The sequence below is a fragment of the Phaenicophaeus curvirostris genome, chromosome 5 (assembly GCF_032191515.1).
Source record: "Phaenicophaeus curvirostris isolate KB17595 chromosome 5, BPBGC_Pcur_1.0, whole genome shotgun sequence".
Lineage (NCBI taxonomy): Eukaryota > Metazoa > Chordata > Aves > Cuculiformes > Cuculidae > Phaenicophaeus > Phaenicophaeus curvirostris.
In genome coordinates, this window is record NC_091396.1 from 42279253 (window position 1) to 42300611 (window position 21359).

Consider the following 21359-nt stretch of genomic DNA (forward strand, 5'->3'; position numbering starts at 1 on the left):
ACAAAACTTCCAAGGAGAAATTATAACATTATTTTAAAATTATGCCTTACTATTTGTACATCAATGAGAAATCAGTCCACAAGAGGGTCACATAGTGGATTAAGCTGCCACGACTTCAAGCATCAAAAAGAACAATTATAAACGTGTGGACTATTAACCCACTGTTAATAATTCCAGTGAAATGCAAGATAAAATGCATAAGGTTTTTGTTTGCTTTTTGAAGGAAATCACTGTAATTAAATACTTTTAAAAGTGCAGAGAAAAGAGTCTTGTACAGGACTGTTTACAACTAACGTGATACTAGCTACTTCACTACATTGCATTCAAAAGAAAGAAAGAACAGGTTTATATTTTCTGTTCCAGTTATTGCCTAAGTCATCTGGCGTCTGTAAAACAGAGTGGTGGAGCTTCTCATCCAGCTGCATATCCTTCTGCTCAATATGATCTGCATGAAGAGTAGCAGGAGAGGGTGTCTGTGATCGGGATCCAAGAGCAGATTGGATTGGAGAAGCACTTTCAGAGCCTGCAAATGCAATTTTTAACAGTTACCTTAAAAGTCTTTTCTATTTTCTTGAGCTACTGAGATGTTGCCTAAACACAGCATTAAAAGAAAACTGAGCTACTTATATATCAAATCGGGCCAAGAAAAGATATAAAAACTGTAAGCAGATCTCCCTATGAATAGTGCTGTCAAAGAAAAGAAATTACATGCAGGAAAGCTGAGAGATAAACACCAAAATCAGACAGGTAAATTGACTAACAGAGCTCTATTTTAGGTCCAAATAATTTAAAATGTTTTAAACTTCCAGCATTTGGAACCAAATTTCTCTCCACATACACTCCCTCACCTACATTTCTCTCTAGTAAAATGTTTAAGCAGAAATTTTCTTGGAACAGCTGCTTTTCCAGGCTTATGAATGCACACAAGGTTATTTACAAAATAAAAATGCTAAAACCAGTAACTGACAATCTTGGATGTTTCTCTGCTGACTGGGCTGAGAAAACCCATATGGAGGGAAAGTTCTGTATAGTTAGAGGCATGTTATTTCCTCTAAGTCAGGAAAATGCAAGAGTTCGAATGGCAGTGCTGCAAAGGCATTTTTCCATTATCACTGCTGAGCAATCTATCCAGGCAACTATTTGGTCTCTACTGGAAAAGTGGCTCTCTTAAAATAGTAATTTTCCCAAATTACTGGCTACAAAATGCTCTTTCTTGTAAAGAGAACAAATTGTTTAAAAAACTTCACAGAAAATCAGAACAGAAACTGTGGTAAACACTGTTTAATTTTAAACATTAAAACTGTGGTAATTACACTGTTAAACTGCAACGGTTTCTATTTGCTTTAAACTGCAAACACAATGAGTTTTACCATCAATTTAAATCAACATCTTTATGCAGCAGAGATGGACACCACTGTTTCACACACGAACTACCATTTCACTCAACAGGTAATGATACTCTCCTCTTGCTACTGATCATTTGTTTGCCACATGCTCACAAAGATAATGTGAAACACACTTAAAAGATGTTCAAAGAAATCTTTTCCTACTTCTCTTGCATTCTCCTCATTAAGTGGGGTGGATGAAGGTAGATTAAGAGTGAGTAAGAGTGATTAGACAGGGGGAAAGAAACAGATATTGAGAGGGTCAGAGAGGGAAGGAGAGGGAGAGATATGAAATAATCCTAAAAGTCAAGATGAAATTTTCCTCCCCAAAACCTTCAAAGCAAAACTATTTAGAAACAAGTGTTTTCTATGCAGCAGAACCACTGAAAATTCATTTCTTATAAGTGTATTTTGAGGTTAAGTTTCTGCATGGATTTGCTAGTATCTAATACGTGGAATTCACATTGCAGCCTTCCTGTTGTGCGATTCTGCATACACACAATTTTTACTACACAGGTGCCTATCTTTCAAGAAATTTGAAAGAAAAGAATGTCTTTCTGTTTTCTTCTTATATGCCAGTTTAGCAGAAATTAGACAATGGGCTCCAACATTGCTGGGGGCGTAGAACAGTCAGAGATAGACACTGTAATTGCACAAGCCTTGCTTCCTCAAGAAACCCAGCTAAATTCCTGTGACACACAAATGTTGCCTCTCTAAAACAGTGTTCCAAACAACAAGAAGAAACAGCAACAGAATCACTCAATGGACAACTCATTCATTAACTGAAATCTTGTCAATTCAATTATACTACGAACTTAGTAAAAAAATACTAAAAAGTAATTAAATTATTAACATATAAAACCAAACAAACAGAAAAAGAACAGGTTTTCCATGAGGACTTTCAACAAGCACACAGCAAAGAGAAAAATGAAGAGAACAAAAGTCAAGCAGAACATTGCTGAACAAGCTGAACAACAATGTCCAAGAAAGCTAATATCATGCTTCTTTCAGCAGAAAGGCAATTTCAGAAAGCAAAAATTGTGGCAGGGGAAGTAAAGATGTCTTTCGATACCTTGGAAAATGCAGCATTTGATTTCTCACAGAGAACAAGACACTGTATGCAGGTATAAGCTTTCACAGATAAATAAGTACACGTTTCCAGGGTTGTAACAGGAATAGTCCACGCATAAGAAGTTACAGAGTAAGGAGTATGAAAATTACTGTGGACATCTCTACTTCTCATTTACAAAATCTGGCAAGAGATTATTCTCTTCTCCTCAGAGAGGAACATTCTCTCTTTTGGAAAGAAGCTCATTTGGTTTGGCTTAACTGCATCATTTGGTTGTTGCTAACGTAATTGTTATTCTCTCTCTCTTTCCCAAGAAACAGTTGCAAAGTTAACTGGTGGATCCTCAAGCTCATCAGTTGAGGCTGTGAAACACCGCTTCCTAACAGGCTTACTTTTTAAAGAAAACAACAGGGGGAGTACTAAAAGAAATAGAATTCTTAAGTTATACATACAAAAACTGAATTTACATGGCACAATAACTAACATTTTGCATATTAAAAGCTTCCAGTTACACAGTAGTTAATTAGAGGAAGGTTGAGATGGATGATTTTAAAAGAATCCTATGATACTACAGTGTGATATACTGGTTTGAAAGAACTGTCACAGCCTTCCAAAGAAAAACCCCTTCCTGAAAATTAGCTATTTGACCACCAGTAATAAAAGGACACTTGTAAGAGATCTAGCACAGATTATGTGGTAAGAGTTTTCGAGTTTTCTCCCCAGCAATTGTATAGATTTTCTCATGAAAGGTTTAAAATACATTTAGCACCAAGCCAAGGATCATATGGGTTACAAAGTCAGACAAAGGTCTTCTGTTATTTCACACAGTACTTTCCAACAGCAATCAAAAGCTAACTGAAATCTAACAGTCATCTTATCTAGAATATAGCTTCACTCCAGAAGCTGAAACTTGCATTCTTCAGGATGGGTGGAAAATTTCTAAAAGAAATGCTTTTTTTTAGTGTTTTTTTTTTTCTTTTAACTACTTTACCAGTAATAGTTGCGGCTTCAGCAGACAATGGTTGCTGATTGAGACTACTTGTTTCTGAATCTATGTGAAGTGTAGTTAGACTGGCCACTTCTTGCTCTTCAGCACTCTGTTGCTGTCCTGAAATTGCATCAACGTCAGTGGAAGCTGGTGTCCCTGCCTCAGTGACAAAGCTGAAATCTGTATTAGGAAAGCAATGTATTAACTTACAACCTAAAAACATCACTAATATAAAATCCAGAAGCTCAGCACCTCCAAAATCTTCCATGTAAAACTTGTATGTGCATTTCCCATGCTACCAACACACTGTTGCAAAACTTACATGGAATGGAACAATGAAAAGTAATTGACTATCATGAATTTTCTCATTTCTGTCACAAATCTGTGACTGCACTTTTGGAGAAGACATTCCTATTGCGTGTCCTGTATTCTGCTTAGATGCTCTAAGTGTACCCACATGAGAATAAATTAAAAATAAAGGAAACATACATTAAGGAGTTCATGTGCAAAATTTAACACGCTGGAACAAATATCCAAGCTGTCTGTTAAAGCACTAACTTCAAACTAAAAATATTATGGCACAAGATATTCTAACAAATGGCTTTTTCAACTTTCAAGAATTTTCAAGAAAAAGTCATTCTGCAATATACATTTAAATAACATCACTAAGTTGCATAACATCTACATATCTAAAAACTGTTATGTCTTCAGTAAGTTCTCCCATATAAACGTTATTTCTCTCTTACACGATACATGAAGCCATAATTCCTAGCAACCATAATAACCTCCTCCATTGAGTAAGAGTGGGAATGGATAAATTAAACAAATGTAAAGCATTGTTATTAAAAAAACTTACTAATTTTACCATGACATTACACTTCGTATCTTGATTAATCTATAGCTACACAAAGATCACTGCAAAATATCAGAAGTCCTTCTTTAAATTTTATCCAAAAGTTTTCAAAATAATTAAATAACTTCCAAAATAAGTAACTATTCATTTTCACATTTTGTGCAAAGCAGATATATATGCTAGAGGGAGAGGACAATATTGCTTTCTAACTTCTGTTCACTGTTGTTATAGTTTTTGCACAGTACTATTCCAGTGCTGTATTTATTACCCTACAAACATGATAGCTTTTCTTAAGTAGTCTGCTTGCTCCATTAACTTGCTAATGATTTCAATGTGAAATCAAAATATGCCAGCAGAAGACTGCAGAAGACTGCTGGCATATAAAACTTTGTTTTAAAAAGGAGATAAATTTGCAATCAATTAACTAAAAATGCTACTACTTCGGGAAAATATACTTGCTTTCAAATTTGCGGCTATCATACTGGAAGGCGCTGAAAGAGTCAGAGTGGCTATCTGAACTGATGAGGTCACTGCTGCCGGCGCTGGCAGGTGATGTCCATTCAGAAGGCACGCCTGGGTCATCTATAGGACGCATTTGATTCTGTTTGTTCAATATATCAGGGAGGTCTTTAGGAACTTCCAGGCTGCCAGGACTGCTTCCTCTTCTTGTCACGTTCTAAGCATTGAAGAGACATAAATTACCTTACAATCTTGGATGGCTTATTTACATAAAATGGAAAAAGCAATCCCATGTCAGTAAGTTAACTAGTAGTTCATAAGTACCTAAAACAGAAATTGTCATCCTACTACATATATAGCCAAGACTTTCCAAAACCCCAGAGAGTCAACAGTAAGTGAACAACCCATGCTGCCACAGAATTTCATAAATACAAGTTTTATTTGCACAATTAATTTTGGGGCATATACCTTAAAGGCTAGGATTCAGACTAGCACGTGCCATGCACTTATTAGTCATTACTTCAGAGAGAAAAATTATAAAAGAAGTATATTATCTCCAGATTATGTCTGAAGTGCTAAAGAAAACTTGCTAACCTTGGTTCCAGACACAAGCAGAAAATAATGTCAGGGAACTTTGTGCTTTCTGGCCTATAGGCTACCATGCTACAAGCAAAAATTTAATGCACACAACAAGCAAATGAATTTACTAATTAATTTTCTTATGATTAAACTAAAATCTTGGTATTGACTTGGACATCAAACACAGTATATAGCAGAGATACGCCATTTAGATTTTCTGATGTAAAAGCAAGGTGGTGTTCTACCTTGAGTCTTTCTTTAAGCTATTTCATTCCCGGACAGGACTGTCTGCTTGATCGGGAATAAATAAAAGTAGGATAGCCATTTATGAAACAGCTTGAAATCCTTATGCATTATGAGACTTGAGACTTAAGACTACTTTCTTCTACAAAAGGCCCAGTCACTTCCCTACTGTCCTATTACTAATTAGAGATTTACTCAGACTGACAAGATTGTAGTGTTCAGTACATGTAACAACCTAAAACTAATCTTAATTAGCTGGCACTCTGTTTTAAGAAGCCATGTCTATTTTTGTGTGCTAGATTACAAAATCAGTTACAGTTAAAAAACATTTAATCAAACTTATCTTGGTTATTTTTTGTTATGTAAGGGAAGTATCAACAGCCTTGTCTGAACTGTTAATAACCAATATTCTTGCCCATCTGTATAAAAACTAATACTATTCACCTTCTCTCTCTCTTCTTCTGTGGCCAGCTGTGATGAATTCTGTTTTATTAATTTACAGACAAGTTAACATTTTTATAGGCTTCAAATTTATGTATAAACGATTACTCTGAAAGTCTCTGTGAATAAAGATCTTTACAGGTGCAATTAAACCCATTTAACTCAACGAGACTACTCATTAACTTCTACACTGCTTACACGATGGATTTAATAAATATGAAAACAAATAGTATAAAATGGCATGAATCTATGTCAAAGCCAAGGAATAATTAAGTGATGTTCTTAATTCCTTCTGACTCACAAAATTAAGAGAAATATGTTTTAGTGCCTTGATTTATAACGTCACCGATGGGTTCACAAATAAATGTAGACTTACATACTGAAATGCAGGAAGTTTAAAGGCTTACCAGTGCACTACCACTGCGGAGTCTCTCAGCTATAAATTCATCCATGAGGTCAGGAACATTTGCATTGCTACTGGCAATATCACTATCAATAGGGTGCAGCTTTTGACTCATGTCCTCTCTATTAGCTAAAAGCAAATGAACAACTGTATATAGTAAAGAACACACCAAGACATCTTTAAAACAAAAAGTAAAAAAAAGAAAAAAAAAATCTCTGCTAATTAACAGAAATAAATAATTTTAAAAATCGTAATTGCCAAACATGCATTTTAAGAATTTTGCACTTTTAAAGCAGATTCTACTTTAAGAATTAGTACGGCTTCTTCTTCCCACTAAGCAAGTGTTAGTTGATTTCCAGTACCACCTTTTAAGAGCAAGAAGCTTATAGGTAAGCACTACTCAAAGTTGTTAATGCTTGCTTTAAGGATATAGCATATATTCTTCCTCCATATCACAAAAAATGAGTAATAAATTCTAAAAATTTATATGGTCCCTAAAGGACCCTTCTTCATTGCATTCCTAATGAAGAGCAATGTAGTGGAAAAAGTAAACTAGATTGTACTATGAATTAATAACAAATGTCAATGTGGCACTGTACACAGTTAGTTAGTGCAAAATAATATTATTATTAACAAAATCACATGCTAGTACATGGAATGAAAATTCAAACTCTGGATGGTCAATGGTTATGAACAATTTATCAAGTTCACTCATCTATCAGTGTTATATTTTTTATGTAACTATAATGTTCATATTTAACCCTGGCTGTCGCACCCTACTTCTTAAGCTTCATCTTTTAAGTCTTCAAGTTATTTCAGTTCATGCTCTCATGACACCACAGTGCAGTTTATTCTAATATTGAGGATCTGTTAAATGTTGCAGACTTCAAATAAAACGTACTTCTAAAATTAGTGCTGACTATCCTTTTTCAGAAGTCTAGATTCTGCAGAGAAGCAAATAACTTTTTTGAGACCCATGACAGTCAGGCTCTTATGGTGCTAGGCTTACAAAGACTGCCCTCAGGCGGCATTAACATCTCGATGCAGGATGCATTACAGAATCCTTTGTTAATCATGCCAGCATAACAATAGAAAAAAAGAAAACCTACATTACTGCTGAAAGTTAATTTATTGCTGATCTGAGGCTAATTAAGATGTGAATTAAGACAATGGATATTAGAATGACAGCTTTCTTTTTTGATCAGTGCACAAAGGTCTCAAGGTTAGCAGGATTATCATGAGACCTTCAGGAACACCCATGATTCCAAGAAAAAAGAAAGCAATGAACGATGTTGCCAAGATGTAACTGCATCCATTTTGATGAATGAATACAGAAAGGCCTACAGCATGTCATAAAGAGATTCAGACAAAACTTTAAGATTAGACTCTCAGAGAACTGTCATAATGACAGCATTTAAGACTATTTTTTAGAAGTTATATAAACTGACCTCCAAATGTAAACTTGAGGGGCTTTTTTTGTTTTGGAGGAGGAAAAGGAGGAAGAGGAGGAAGAAGAAAACACACTAAATGATCCAGAAATACAATTACTTCAGCCTAGCTGGTTGAGAGCCAGGTCCTTATGACAAACTACACTTAAGTCGAACAACACATTCTGATAAAATATGCATATGCCAATCATTCAGTTAAGCTGAATTTTAAGGCTCTTCACGGTAGGTGAAAATTCAAAGCTTTCCAAGACTTAATCCTTTATTAGGTCATTTACTGTCTCTTCCTCTTCCCTAACCGGATGGTCTTCAGCAGCAAAGAGGTTCAACTAAATATTCTGAAAAGGGAAATTAGTAATTTAAAGTATGTAAAAGTAACTTGTGCTGGGAGGAAAATCAGCTGGCTCTTGGCGCATGCATAACCAAACAGGGAAAGCAGTGATCATCCCAAAGCCTTTTGATTGCTTATCAGAGCTTGCTTCAGTTGCATTAAGCCAAACTGGTGCTGCCTTTCTTCTTTTGCGCTCTGCACACTGTTAGTGCTCACCTGCAGCTTTCCTTCCAAAATAGCCCATTACATGACTGTACAGATCCCTCAGTGGAGCCTCTGTTGGCATTCTGTTCTGCCTCTGTGGGGAAACATTTGCCTTCGGCTTCGAAAGAGCATGTACAACAGTTTTATAAACACCACCCAGGGAGCCCTGCTGTTGCGCTGATTCCTGATCAGATGCTCTAAAGGCACTACGATTATGGAACTGATTAACTGCAATACCTTCTTTTTGTAACATGGCTGCTTGAGTTTCTGTAGATTCCTTAATTTGCTTGCTGCCAGCTGAAGCAGCAGTGATTGCATCTAGAGGTCTATACATTCCAGGTCTAACCAGCTCTGTGACAGCTGCTGAGCTGGTGCTTGCACTGGTACCGCTGTTGCTGCTACCACTACCACTACTACTGAAGCCACTGAGCTTACGAAGTCTTGCTTTCCAAGCGGCCTCTTTGCTCTCAAGAGGATTGTAAAATTGAACTGATTCTGTAGATGGCCTAAAAGTAACATGAACGCTATTTCTTTTTTTAGTTGTTATTTTCATAATTTTGGCCCTATGAGTTACAGTTTCAGATATACTCCTTTTAGTTGGTGACAGTTTGCTTGTGCCTGTGATGTGAGGTATTTGAGGGTTAACTTGTGCTTTAGGAAGAATTTTCTTTGCATGCATAACACGTGAGCTGGTTACTTTTTCATTAAACTGGGCACCTTTATGCTTTTCAGCTACAACTGCTTCCACAGCTAAATCTATGTCAGCTTCAGTGGCTGCTTGCCTGTACAGGTACCTTTTCCCTTCTTTGCCACTAGGACCACTTGACCCATGATCGGAAGCGCTTTCATACTGTTTATCAATATTTAACTGTCTGGCCTTATCAAGTGCTTGATTTCTTGTAAAAATGTCTACTTGAGTAGATGCAATATTACTTGTAAAGCCACTTTGGTTTTTTTCTAGGTGCAGCTTTGTATTATCGGCTGTTTCTGTAACAGTGATGATATTCGTGCATTGACCAGTCTGATCTCTATTTTCTAATCCATCCAGTGGTAACCTATCATTCCTATTTACCGATGTATCAACTTCGTGAGCAGAAGCCTCACATTTATCTATCTCAAAGTTATGGCAAAGTTCTTCTTTTTCTTTAAGATATTCTCTCAGAGAGGAAAGGAGATCATCTTCACCTTCAAGGTCAATATACTGGCTTTGTTCAAAGGCTGTGCTTGCAAATTCTACTGGCCCTATTAAATGACAAAGATGGTCATAAATACTATCCCCAACTTCCAAGGAGGACTCTCTGCTATTTGTATCAGTGATATGGCTTTCAGTGGATCTATGTATTGAAGAGGTCTCAGTGGAACTCTGTAAGCTTGGAGCATGATGGGATGAACTGTCAATGACAGGAACTGCACCTTTGGCTCTTTCAACTGCGAATGGTTCCAAGATATCAGAGGTGCTGCTGCTTCGTGGCAATGGCTGTTCCTCATTTAATGCACCAAAAACTTCACTTGGAGCATCCTCACTTTGTGAAAAATGTCTGACTCGAGGTGGACGTGGAAGAATTTGAGCATCGTCAATGTCTGTAGGAAAAAAGTATATGCAACATGCACTAAAAATTACATAAAGAGACAATATTTATTTACCACTACATCTAATAACATGACTTTAAAAGCCAGGAAAGTCCAGAGCCTTGTTTTCTTAAGTACAACAAAAATATTTTTCCCAGTACTAGAGTGTTAAAAACACACACACATAATATCCAGTACAGAATGTAATATAAATGAGTTAGACCATCAGAACACAGTTTTAAATGTTAACATGCATGAGAACAAATAGTGAGACCATGGAACGTTTGGAAGTACAGTTAAAGCTAGGGCTGTGCCAATAAGTTCAATAATTTAAGCAGTATTTTTCCAGCTAGCTTGTTCAGGAAACAGTTACCTGGAATACAAATTAGCTTAACCGTAGTAGCCTTGATAAAATTTGCAACTTCAGAAAAATGCCCAACTCCAAAGAGAACAACTAAGTTTTCTAGAAAATTAGAATTGTCTATTCAAATGGAAAACTGTTACTTTTTTCATAACTTGTGTGAATATGCATAAATTACTGAAATATCAGAAAGAGTACTATCATACAATTATGACTATTATGGTGTATGTAATACAACATATACCTAACCTCCACAGTCTCAAATGACAGGGAAGAGCTGGCCCTACATGGAAAAGACAACTATACAGTAGTGGAAAATTTAAAGATATACCCTTTTTTCCTCGAAGGATGTTTTGTCTTTTACCTTCAGAATGTGAAACTAATTACTAAATGGAGGCTCCCCTCTCCATCTTCTTTCAGTTTTACTCAAGCAAATGTGACACTTATGAGAATTACCAAAGTTAGGACTCTGCTACTGAAAAATATCCTGCAGCCTAACAACAGTTAACATTATAGTTAAACCACTTTTGCTTATGGAAAGACCAGAACACTTGTTACAATCATTTCCATCAGTGATTCCTTGTCTCCACTGAGACTACTACTATGTTAGCATCAGTACAAATCACAGCTAACTGTAATGAAAGCTGCAGTTCCAACATGGATCACCTAGGAATTGTACAGAAGTATCTTCAGCCCACTTCACGTCATCTACTGAAATAAAGAATATTCATGCTCCTCTTCAGATTTTCTGATACGTTATAAGAACACTACATACTATCAAATCACCAGTTCAGGCAAGGTTAGGTACCTCTTACAGACAATTCAACTAATTCAAGCTATCCCTTGCAGTCTTTTTATAGGATCGGCACTTGAACAGTAAGGTAAAAACAGCTTTCTCAATTTTCTGTTGGTTTCTTTTTGATAGAATCCCTTATTCCCCTGATTATAACTTACTACCTACAACTTAAAAAGTTATAGGCATCCTTTTAAAGTAGGAATAACAATAAAGAGCTTAAGTGAACAACAACAAGAGTTAGGTGCCACAATAAACAGACTTACCTTGTTGTTCTGTCTAGAGGGTTTACCTTCAGGACTACAATGGTGAATTTACTTAAAATCAGCACAAAATTTAAGCCCCCTTCCCTCCATTAATTCTGATGTGTTAATGCCAAAATAAGTATTTCAAACTATTACTTCATGGATCTCTGTACCTATTTCAGTAATATTTAATAATGAGAATTAGAAGTCACCTTAAAAACCTGTTTGAAAGTGCTCACAATTTTCTGAGATTATTAGAACTGGAGCTGAATTTTCTTGTATCTTCCTTCTGAGCAAAGCATACAAACTGGAGGAATGAGATAGGTCTGTACTCAACTAAATGCATGTGTTGGAAGAAGATGAAAAGTGGTATTTCCATGTACAATTTTTCAGAGAAGTTAAAATTTGAAAATTAAACTTTGGCCTGATGCAAAAGTTGGCTGAACTGTAAAGAAGCTATTAGACAGGAAATAGACACATCTACGTTGGAGAAAAGAGTAGACATCCAGGCTATTTCAGAAAACAAACACGAACTGAAAATCATTGTAAGTGACACAATTTACTACCCCTTTCCTCTCTCTTCAGTTTCAACAAGCAACCAATTTCTCACCATTGTTCTTGTCAGCTGACTACTAGCTATAATGAATTAACACCCTTTGAAATGAATGGTGTCTCTCTCTAGTTGGAACTGTTATTTCAAACTCTCTATTGAGTTGCACAGAGATTAACACAGGTTATGCTTCTGTAGTCTCAAAGCTATTTCTTACAGCTGCAAAGAAAGGACCATAGGATTTAATAAAAGATATGTATGATAAATGTTATATATAAGATTAAAATATGAAACTATGATAAACTGATCTCAACTTGAGCCCTAAACATGCATTTTTCATGTTTTATAAACTCAAGCTTATCTAAAGCAGCAGCCTGAGGACTGCATACTGTGCATGCATGCAGCAATTATGATTTTCTGGGATGTAAAAAAATCACTGAATGGAGAACTCCAAATGCACGCCAAGCAGCAGTAAATATTGAAATAAATTCAGCTAGATTTATTTCAATGTTGATCCAGTATTAATTTTAGGTGCTTACATATGCATGACTAGCACATACAAGTATACAAACATTTTCAAACAAAAGTGTAGTGCTTGTGCCAAAAGAGATTCCTTTTTTTTTTGTAGAATAGAGGAAGAAATTATGGAAATGAAAAATATCTTGTTACTGTAATATCAGCACTGAAAATACAGTCAAAGTTTAAAAACTCAAATGAACAGCTCCGTCACAACAGGTGTCAATTTTGGTCAAATTTGGTCAAATTTGGTCAAATTTGGTCACCAACAATTCCTCAGGAGTTTTCACTAAGTACATTGCATTTGTGTGCCAAAAGGCTGTGTATCTGATACACTGCATGTACTTACGAGAAGCACTGGCCTTGTTCCTAAAATGTTACAGCGAGGAAGATCAAAATTGGTAGTTGTAGTCAATCTCCCGTAATGACAACTTTCATTAAATCAACCTTACCTCTCCTATTTCTGCTAGAAGCATGAAGTGGGAGATAGATATGCTAAAATACAAACTCATGGAGAGACACATTACGGCAAGATAGAATAAGTGCAAGTAGAAGACTCCCATGCAATGTTGGGACAGGATTACATTTCATCACAGAAAATTAGTCCAGAAAGTCAAGAAAAAATAACAAGTTTTGCTTCCCAGCTTTCACTTTTATTCTTTTATAAGAACACATTTCGTTCTGTGAGTTTCTGGGATTAAGGAAGAATTACAGCCATATTAACATTACAATTACGATTTGTTTGTATTTCATTCTAATGATCACTAACTGATTAGGGCATACTGTAAAGACATAATATACCTCCCCCTTTGATGTTAATACTTCCTTTGAGTCTTTTAGTCCCAGTGGATAAGTAAAAATCTCCCACATGCAATTCATTAGACTGCCATTGCGGTAATTGCTTCCTACATCTTGCCTACATTTCACCAACACTTTTTCACAAGTGGTCTTGTACCTGAAAATCCTCAACAGGAGCAGGAATGAATCATTAGTTTGCTAGTTATCCTGTAGACGTGTAAAACTGGATTTCCTATGATTGTAACAGGTTAAAAGAAAAGTTCTTTTCAGGAATACTGCAGATTTGCAACAATTGCACTACACCAAATCACTTCATTAAGTAAACATCTTAAAGCATCAATCTCCACTACCACTTGGGATTCTATTTGAAAAGCTGCAAATATTTTGCACATGGAAACACAGCATAACTTTGAAACTACATGATGGAATTGCAATCTTAGGAAAAGCATACTCTTATGATGCTAGATGTCTAGATGTAAATACTGAGCTTTTGCAACAAATTTTATTAGTCTACTGACTGATCTTCAAGCAAAAATATAATGTCTCAGTAAGTAACAAATTACCGTGGGGTGCTCTACCTTCCCCTTGAAAATTAATATACCATATGGTACAGAAGGCAAAGGTTTTGGCATAAATACTTCCTTTCGGACTACCTCTCAAGATTCACTAGCATTCAGTGGGTCAGTTTTTCAATGAAGAGCTTCACAGCAAAAAGCAGCTGAATATTACTTCAGAAAATTTAAGATTAGGGCATGATCTATTCTTTTGTGATCATATGAAATATCCTGTCTTTCAAGTTGTGTTAGATCTGAAAGCTAGTTTGTGTAATAGAATATTCATATAGTTCTGAAATAAGAGGAAGGGCAGTCATAGCAAGCTAAGCATCATTAATTACCTAAAGTACACTTGGGACAGAAACAATCTGATTACTTCCTAAATTGCATGCTGTACATCTGCACATATAACACTTTCAGAAGAGAATATATTTACTGTGAGAAGAAAAAGGCAAAGAAAATGATAATGTTCCATGTTTAAAAAAAAAAAAAAAAAGAAGAGAGAGTGCACAATAAAAAAAATGCAGAAAATTAAGACAGCAAAGTGCACTTAGGTCCGGTAGACAGTTTTTCCTTTACTCTGCTACTTCCCCATCAACACTCTAATGGCTTGCTTTTCTTCACTAGAGCTTTTTAGTCTTCTGGCAATGTTCAAGATTCTTTGGCACATCATGAAGCTGTTTCAATACCATCTTCAGGAGGAGACACCAAAACCAGGAAGTGCCTAGGACTTTTTCTATGCCAGAAGTCCAAAGGTCTGTAAAATTATTTCATTTTTAAGAACTGCATTGATTGTGCAGATTTTGTTTTGGATGAGTTATGAACAGAAAGGATAACAAGAGAGACATCAGGTTTGCAACATATTAGAAGAAAGATGGAAGTCAGGACTTTTCAGAAATGTGGATGATAAAATTGATTGCAAAAGCACTTTTGTATTCTTTAAGACAGGATAATTAAGTATCAGTGACCATATCATAAAATAACCGTTCACTGTGATAGCTTATTCCCTTCTGCAGGTGCTATTAAGATCATTGACTATTTCCAACAATATTATGGCTAGGTAAGTTCTATTTCCCAAAAGGCTGTTCACGTATTATTCCTGCTATCTTCTGAGATCTAATAATTTATATCTTGGAAGAAATCTCCTTTATCCCATAGGTTTATTTATTTGTTACTTATAATTAATATTTTATTATTCTTCATTTGTGGTGTCAAGATTTGCATTCAAAGAGTTTATAATTTTTCATTGTGAAAGTCTGGTATCTCTCAAGTAGGTTCCTTGAACCTATTGATTCTCCATTTATGCTTTTGGATTGAATATTAAGGCACCACATATCTGTTTCATAAGAATACTTCACTTTGGGCTCATACCAAAATACAAGAATTAGTTTACTATTACAATTCTTGATACTTCTTGAGTTACAAAAGGTAGGCAAGAAAGAGAAGTCCTCCCACTGTGCTTTCATTTTTTTCCCACTTATTGAGATGAAGACGTAATATGATTGTCAGCCTTTTACACTACTAATTTACACTTATGTAATAGCTGGAGCACAGACTGAAAAATAACATGATCTCTAAACTTTGATGCATGCATTTTTTAATCGTGTGCCAATTCTAACTGCTGAACCAACCTGTTCAAAGAAAATTACTCAAATAAAGCTACTGTCAAACTTCTAGCCAATCACCCTGCTGGACTAAACATAACACTCAAAAAAACTTCAACTCTGTAAAAAATGGATAATTTGCAAAAACAATACCAAAACACAGCACTTCAGGTTTCCTAACTATATAGATTTTTTTTACGTGGTTTTATATATTAATGAAAAACATGCATACTGTAAAGCATATTACATATGATACCATATATTTCAGACATTCTTTTTTCATGGCAGCTAAAGTATATCATCCTGGTTGTCCACATAACATCTGTGATACTGAATTAAAAAATTTACATAGGAAGACATAAAAGGGAAGTCAAAGTAAAATTATTTTCTTCCTTTCCATCCCTCACTCACAAATAAAAATTTTAGATTAGTTGTACTCTGGTAGAAAGATGCGATATTACTGCTTACCAATAAATCGAGATTTCTCTAATTTTCACTTTTATGATAGTCAACATTGGCACAGCACTAACTTCCAACAGTTCCAGAATGAATGGCAAAATAGGATGGTATTTTACATAACTCAAAATATTCATTCTTAATCTCTTCCCCTCTCCCCCCAGCCCCAAGTAGTTTTACTTCCAAAAATTTAATGATTTAGCGGAATTTGAAAGCAGAGGTTTAAAAAGGTAATAAAGGGGGAGCAGAAATTAGCAGAGGTGGCACTACCTGAAAGCTCATCAGAAAGGGGAGTGAGAACAATATCAGGCAAGAAGGGTTTGGAAGTATGGATCAGAACAGGAGCACTTTTAGCACTGCGTATATAGGCCGATGGCAGAGCACATTCACCAATGGATCGGCTTCTCATGGCTTTAAAAAGGAAAAGAAAGAAGTGGGGAAGGAAAAAAGAAGAGTGACTATAATGAAAGGCTTGTGTCACAGAAAAAGCAGCAACAGAGAAAACAAAGATAAAAAGGAGGAAAATTCAAAAATTAAAACATTTCAGCACGGCAGATACTGGCAGAGCTGTAAGAAAGAAAAAAAATCAGTGGACACATAAGACATTTTGAGTTTTTAACTTTTATGTAAAGCAGCAACAATGCCTTTATTAAGACAATTACAGAGATTTTGCATTCAAAATCAAGAAACTAACACTTTTCTTCCCAGTGCATCAGGGGTTGAAAAATCAAAATTACAGTCAACATTTGCACTTTTCTAATTTCCTTTGGTTTACTCCTGAAAAAGTATCTCTTTTTTTTTTAATCTCGCACGTACTCATGCTCTAGAATTCAAGATATTCTGGAAGAGATTCAAAAGCATAAGGAGAAAATGACCATATCTGTGCACAGAAATTTGTAATACAACCTGCTTAAGGTCCCAATCAAAAATGAAATGACTGAAGTGAAATGGTTTGACAACAAAAAGCATTAAATTGTTCCTTATCCATAGGGTCTGACTTTTAATCGATACTGTATAAATCTTGCTAAATTAATCCTAATTTGCCTTTTCAAGTCTCATCATTCATCAACAGTGAATAGCATTCACTGTTTCAAGCAGCTACCTTTACAAGCTGCTGCAAATTCGATAACTTGTTTTAAAATAGGTGCCGATAAACTTCTTGCAAGGAAACTTCAGTGCATCTTACATAACTATTGTCAGTACAATATTCGAACTTTGAGCTTTCAGTCTTTGACCTTTCCTACATATATTTTCAAAACAACGTGGAATACACACTTCGAATCTTAAGTGTTCCTAATCTGTACAGAAACTGGAAGCACATGAATGGAGCGCAGTGAAAGTTGAGCATATCACACGTCTAAATCAGGTTAAAGAATTATCATCCCTAACTGCAATATGCAGATAACTTGCGTAGGTCAATGTGCATAGTGCAGAAAACACATTTGACAAATGCAGCACAACTTCAGTGGAGTCCTAACAACAGTTGAAAAAACAATTCAGAAAGATAGATATTTTAAGACTAAAGCCATAAACTTAGTTTATAAGATAGAAATCAATTTTAAAAGAGGCAGTTATGCATAAGGCCTTAACATGTCTTTGTTTAACAGACAGAGTAATAAATCCAGGATACGTTGATAGTTTTGATAGTTAGATGCTTTACATTCATCATTGTGCATCTTAAAATAAATGTAGGCAACAGAAAAACAAAACAAGCTACGTACCAAATCTTAAGGGCCTATTCCAACCTAACTGACTGCGCAATTCTAAATAAATCAAGTTTTTTATTACAAATCTTAACATAAAGCATCCCTTATAATTTGACTTAATCTGTTCTGCCATATTACATAGATACTAGCAAGAGGGGGAAGAACAGCCCACATAGAATTTGAAAGGGGAAAATTTCACCAAAATTTTTGAAGAAAAAAATCACAGTGTATTACTGTTGAAAGTGAAATTAATTTTGAGATGCTACAAAAGGAAAATGTGATCGCAGTGAATTATTATTTTAAATATGATGCGTCACATTCAGTTAAGCAGTTGAGGCAGACTTAATACCAGGATGTTGACTAGACATTTGACACTATATAACCTTCCACTGTTGTCCATAGATATAAGCAGAATAATAGATTAGCAAATTCATTTTGATCTTATATTTTTACAGGACTAGGATCTGCTGCCTAAGCCACAAGTTTGGTTCTAGCCCTATAGAAGATTTTTCAACCCATATGCATATCATGCTTAAAGGCCCTTTTCCAAAAATTACTTTACATAAGTTCAGGCTAAAAATGTACACACTGCATATCAGAAAAGCTGTGATTTTTATTTGAGTAACACACATACACAAAAATTTGGTGCAGCAATAGATGTGTGCTGGCATGAGGATGGCTCAAAAAAGAGGTGCATAAATGTACACAAAATGTGTACAACATAAAACAGATGAAAAAGAAACCCCAGCTTTTTCTTACCATAAAATATTAAACAGGCACCCCCCCTATACTCAGATATAAAAAGTAAATTACTCACAATCAAAGGAAAGACACTACATATGCTTATACAGTATGCTGAGGTCTGCCTCAATTCCATACTTAGCTTGTGGAGCTAATGTTAAATTGAAGACCTGACCAGCAAGATGTTCTATAAAAAATTTTACTTATTGTGACTACAAACCAGTGTTTTTCCTATGTGATCCTGCGTTAACTGGCACAGATAGAGTAAGTTCTGAAAGGCTCTCTTAGTAGACCTGAGAGACATAACAAGCAACCGTTTGAAGACAGATAAATACGCTTCTGTTAATATACTCATTAACTAATATTTTAAAAGACTGAAGAGTGTGGGATTCTGGCTCCAGCAACTCTTTTTGGTCTTTCCATCTAATGCTGTGATCTTGTCCACAAATGGTATTCTACAATATGAATAGAGCTGAAATTTTAACTGGTTACAGCAATACAAACTTGGCTTATTAACATCAAATATGTAAGATAATTGGAGGAAAGGAATAAAACTGTGGAAGCTAAAGTACAGTGAAACTAAAATCAGATTAGTTTGCTGCTAACCAGGTCAATATATAGCTTGATTAGGATAAATTTCAGTCATTTGAGGGCTAACATCATATAAATAGCCATCTTTCAAATAGCAGCAAAACAAAACCATTAATGAATTGACAAAACAACATAACCTTCTGACGAAATATCTGAAATATTAGCAATTTGGGAAAGAGATATTTTAAGATGAGCTCTACCTTGTTAAGACAATTAAGATTTAAAACAAAACAACTGCAACAGTTAATCACAGACTATCTACACAGAAGCAGAAATTATATTTGAAGTATCTGTGATCTGTAAGGAAAACTTTAGTCAGACTAGGTTCTGTCAGCATAAAATGAGCTGCGGAGCATTTGAATACATGAAAAAGACAGTAAATTTTTGAGTAGTGACTTCACTTTCTCATGTGTCTGTACTGCTTATAGAATAATTAACTCTCCCACACCAACAAATGCCTTATGAGAAATTTTTAAAGTGGAGAATTTTGAAGAATATTCAAATAAAAACTTTGACTACATAACTTCTGTGATTTAAAAAAAAAACCAACTGCAAATATTTTCGGAAACAAAGAAAATGTTAATTTCTGAAAAGCTAACAGTTATATATTCAACTCCTAATTTCTAGAACTGTGTGAAATGTACCTGCTTCCAAGAAGTATCAGTGAAGCAACAACAAGGACCAAAGTGACTATTACTACAAAGATTAAAAGCAAGAGAGATTCCTTAAAAGGTTCTTTTAAATAAAAAAAACCTAAAATCAGCTTAAATTTTCCTTCACATAAGGGATAGCACTGCAAACATCAAGATGAGACAACAGACTAAAGAAACTTCGAGTCCAGTTCATATTAAGATTTTCTAAGCAAATCATATGAACATAAATGAATCCTCTTTTGAGCAATCCATCTAAAGTACTGTTTAGCATCCCTCATGTCTAACACAAGAATGAATATCTGCAAGTGACAAAGTTGAGAATCAGCCTGACTTCAGAAAAGGAGAACTGCTCATGTATATGCCAATCTTTCATTAATGCAAGATTCAAGGTACAGTAAAAAATAAAACACTATAAATTATGCATATATATAGGTATTTCTCACACTTCTCTTTGCAGTTGGAAAATACTCAACCTATTTTGTTCAGTTTATGAAAACATGCATTTAAGCCTTCTATTACCCACCTATCCATACCACTGTTCAAAGCATTCCAGCTTTTCTTTCACATAAATATAACAGCACTATTTTTCCAATACAGCTTAAGTGTGTCCTCAAACTCCTTAAGAATACACCAACTGCCCCCCTTTCACGTATAGTAACTGTAACTCTAGCAACCACAAGCTATTCAGCTACCCTAAAGCACATAAGGCTCCATAATTCACACAAATATTTAACATAACTATAACATATAGTATACTTTTGTGGAAACAAGTTATCCACGTCATTACAAGAGTCAGTTATTAATTCTTTACCCTTTCTCAAACATCACTTATATCAGCTTTTACAGATACATACCAACTGTTTTCTGCCGTACTATGCTTCTTGCCTTTTCCGTTCCTGGAGAGCCAGTGGTTGTAGCACTGCGTTGTCTCATTGGTGCTTGTCCAGGCTGATCACGGCTCCAGCCTCTAGAAAATGACTTATCAACAGAAGATTTTGGGAATTCATGCCCAACTCCTGCAAAAATAGAATTGCAAATCTATTCACTTCTATTCTGGTATCATCAAACAGTTGAAGTTGTGTTCTTTCCAAGAGTTTTAAAGCTAGATAGAATAAATCATGTTATCAAAGCCAGCATGATTTTAAAAGCTAAACAGCTCATTACTGGTTTTTAGGTATATAAAACCACTCAGTCAGCATTAACAGAAGGATACTCAAACTCTTTCAGGACTGTTGGTGCTATTAAACTATCGTGATTTTCTTTTACAATCAATCAAGCGCAAAACCACAAGAAAATTCAGTTTACAAAATTTCCCTGTAAAAACTTTATAGCCTAAAAATGTGTAACTAACAAAACTTTCCCTTTGCTGTTCCTATTACACAAGACGCATACAAAATCATACACTATAGACTATTAACATTTTTCCAAGTATTTAATGACATTTGAGGAATGTGAAATAAAGATGACAAAATATTTTAACTCCAAATGCAAAAGCAAAGAAGTACAATTACAGGAGCAGAGAACAACATTCTTCATAAACTCACAAAAAATACTACACTAAGATTAAGGAAAGATTGAACAAATTCAGGTTTGACATTATGTTGGGTTTGCATAGCAACGTTTTGGTAGCAGGGGGCTCTACAGGGATGGCTTCTGTGAGAAGCCACTAAAAGCCAGGGCCAAGGCAAACCTAGGCAGCAAAGGTGGCAAAGCTTCTCTGTTAACATGTTTAAGAATAGGCAGAAGGAGGAGGGCAGTGCAGTGAGTGGCACACATCCTTATCTCACATCAAACTGCTACATTTTTTTTTTTAAACTGTGTC

At 35.3% G+C, this 21359-nt stretch overlaps 1 protein-coding gene across 3 annotated transcripts in view; it reads right to left on the reverse strand.

Moving 5' to 3' along the window:
- Positions 1-21359, reverse strand: part of RALGAPA1 (Ral GTPase activating protein catalytic subunit alpha 1) — a 125081-nt gene that overhangs the window by 69910 nt on the left and 33812 nt on the right. The window contains exons 16-22 of one of the 3 annotated variants that reach the window (XM_069858453.1): positions 20392-20553; positions 16117-16257; positions 9814-9981; positions 6425-6549; positions 4755-4971; positions 3446-3622; positions 371-523 (exon numbers count right to left, since the gene is read on the reverse strand). In XM_069858453.1, coding sequence (XP_069714554.1) covers positions 371-523; positions 3446-3622; positions 4755-4971; positions 6425-6549; positions 9814-9981; positions 16117-16257; positions 20392-20553 — 1143 coding nt within the window. Of the gene's footprint in view, positions 1-370; positions 524-3445; positions 3623-4754; positions 4972-6424; positions 6550-8412; positions 9982-16116; positions 16258-20391; positions 20554-21359 lie in introns of all 3 variants that reach the window. The other 2 variants (XM_069858451.1, XM_069858454.1) reach the window with 2 other exon arrangements.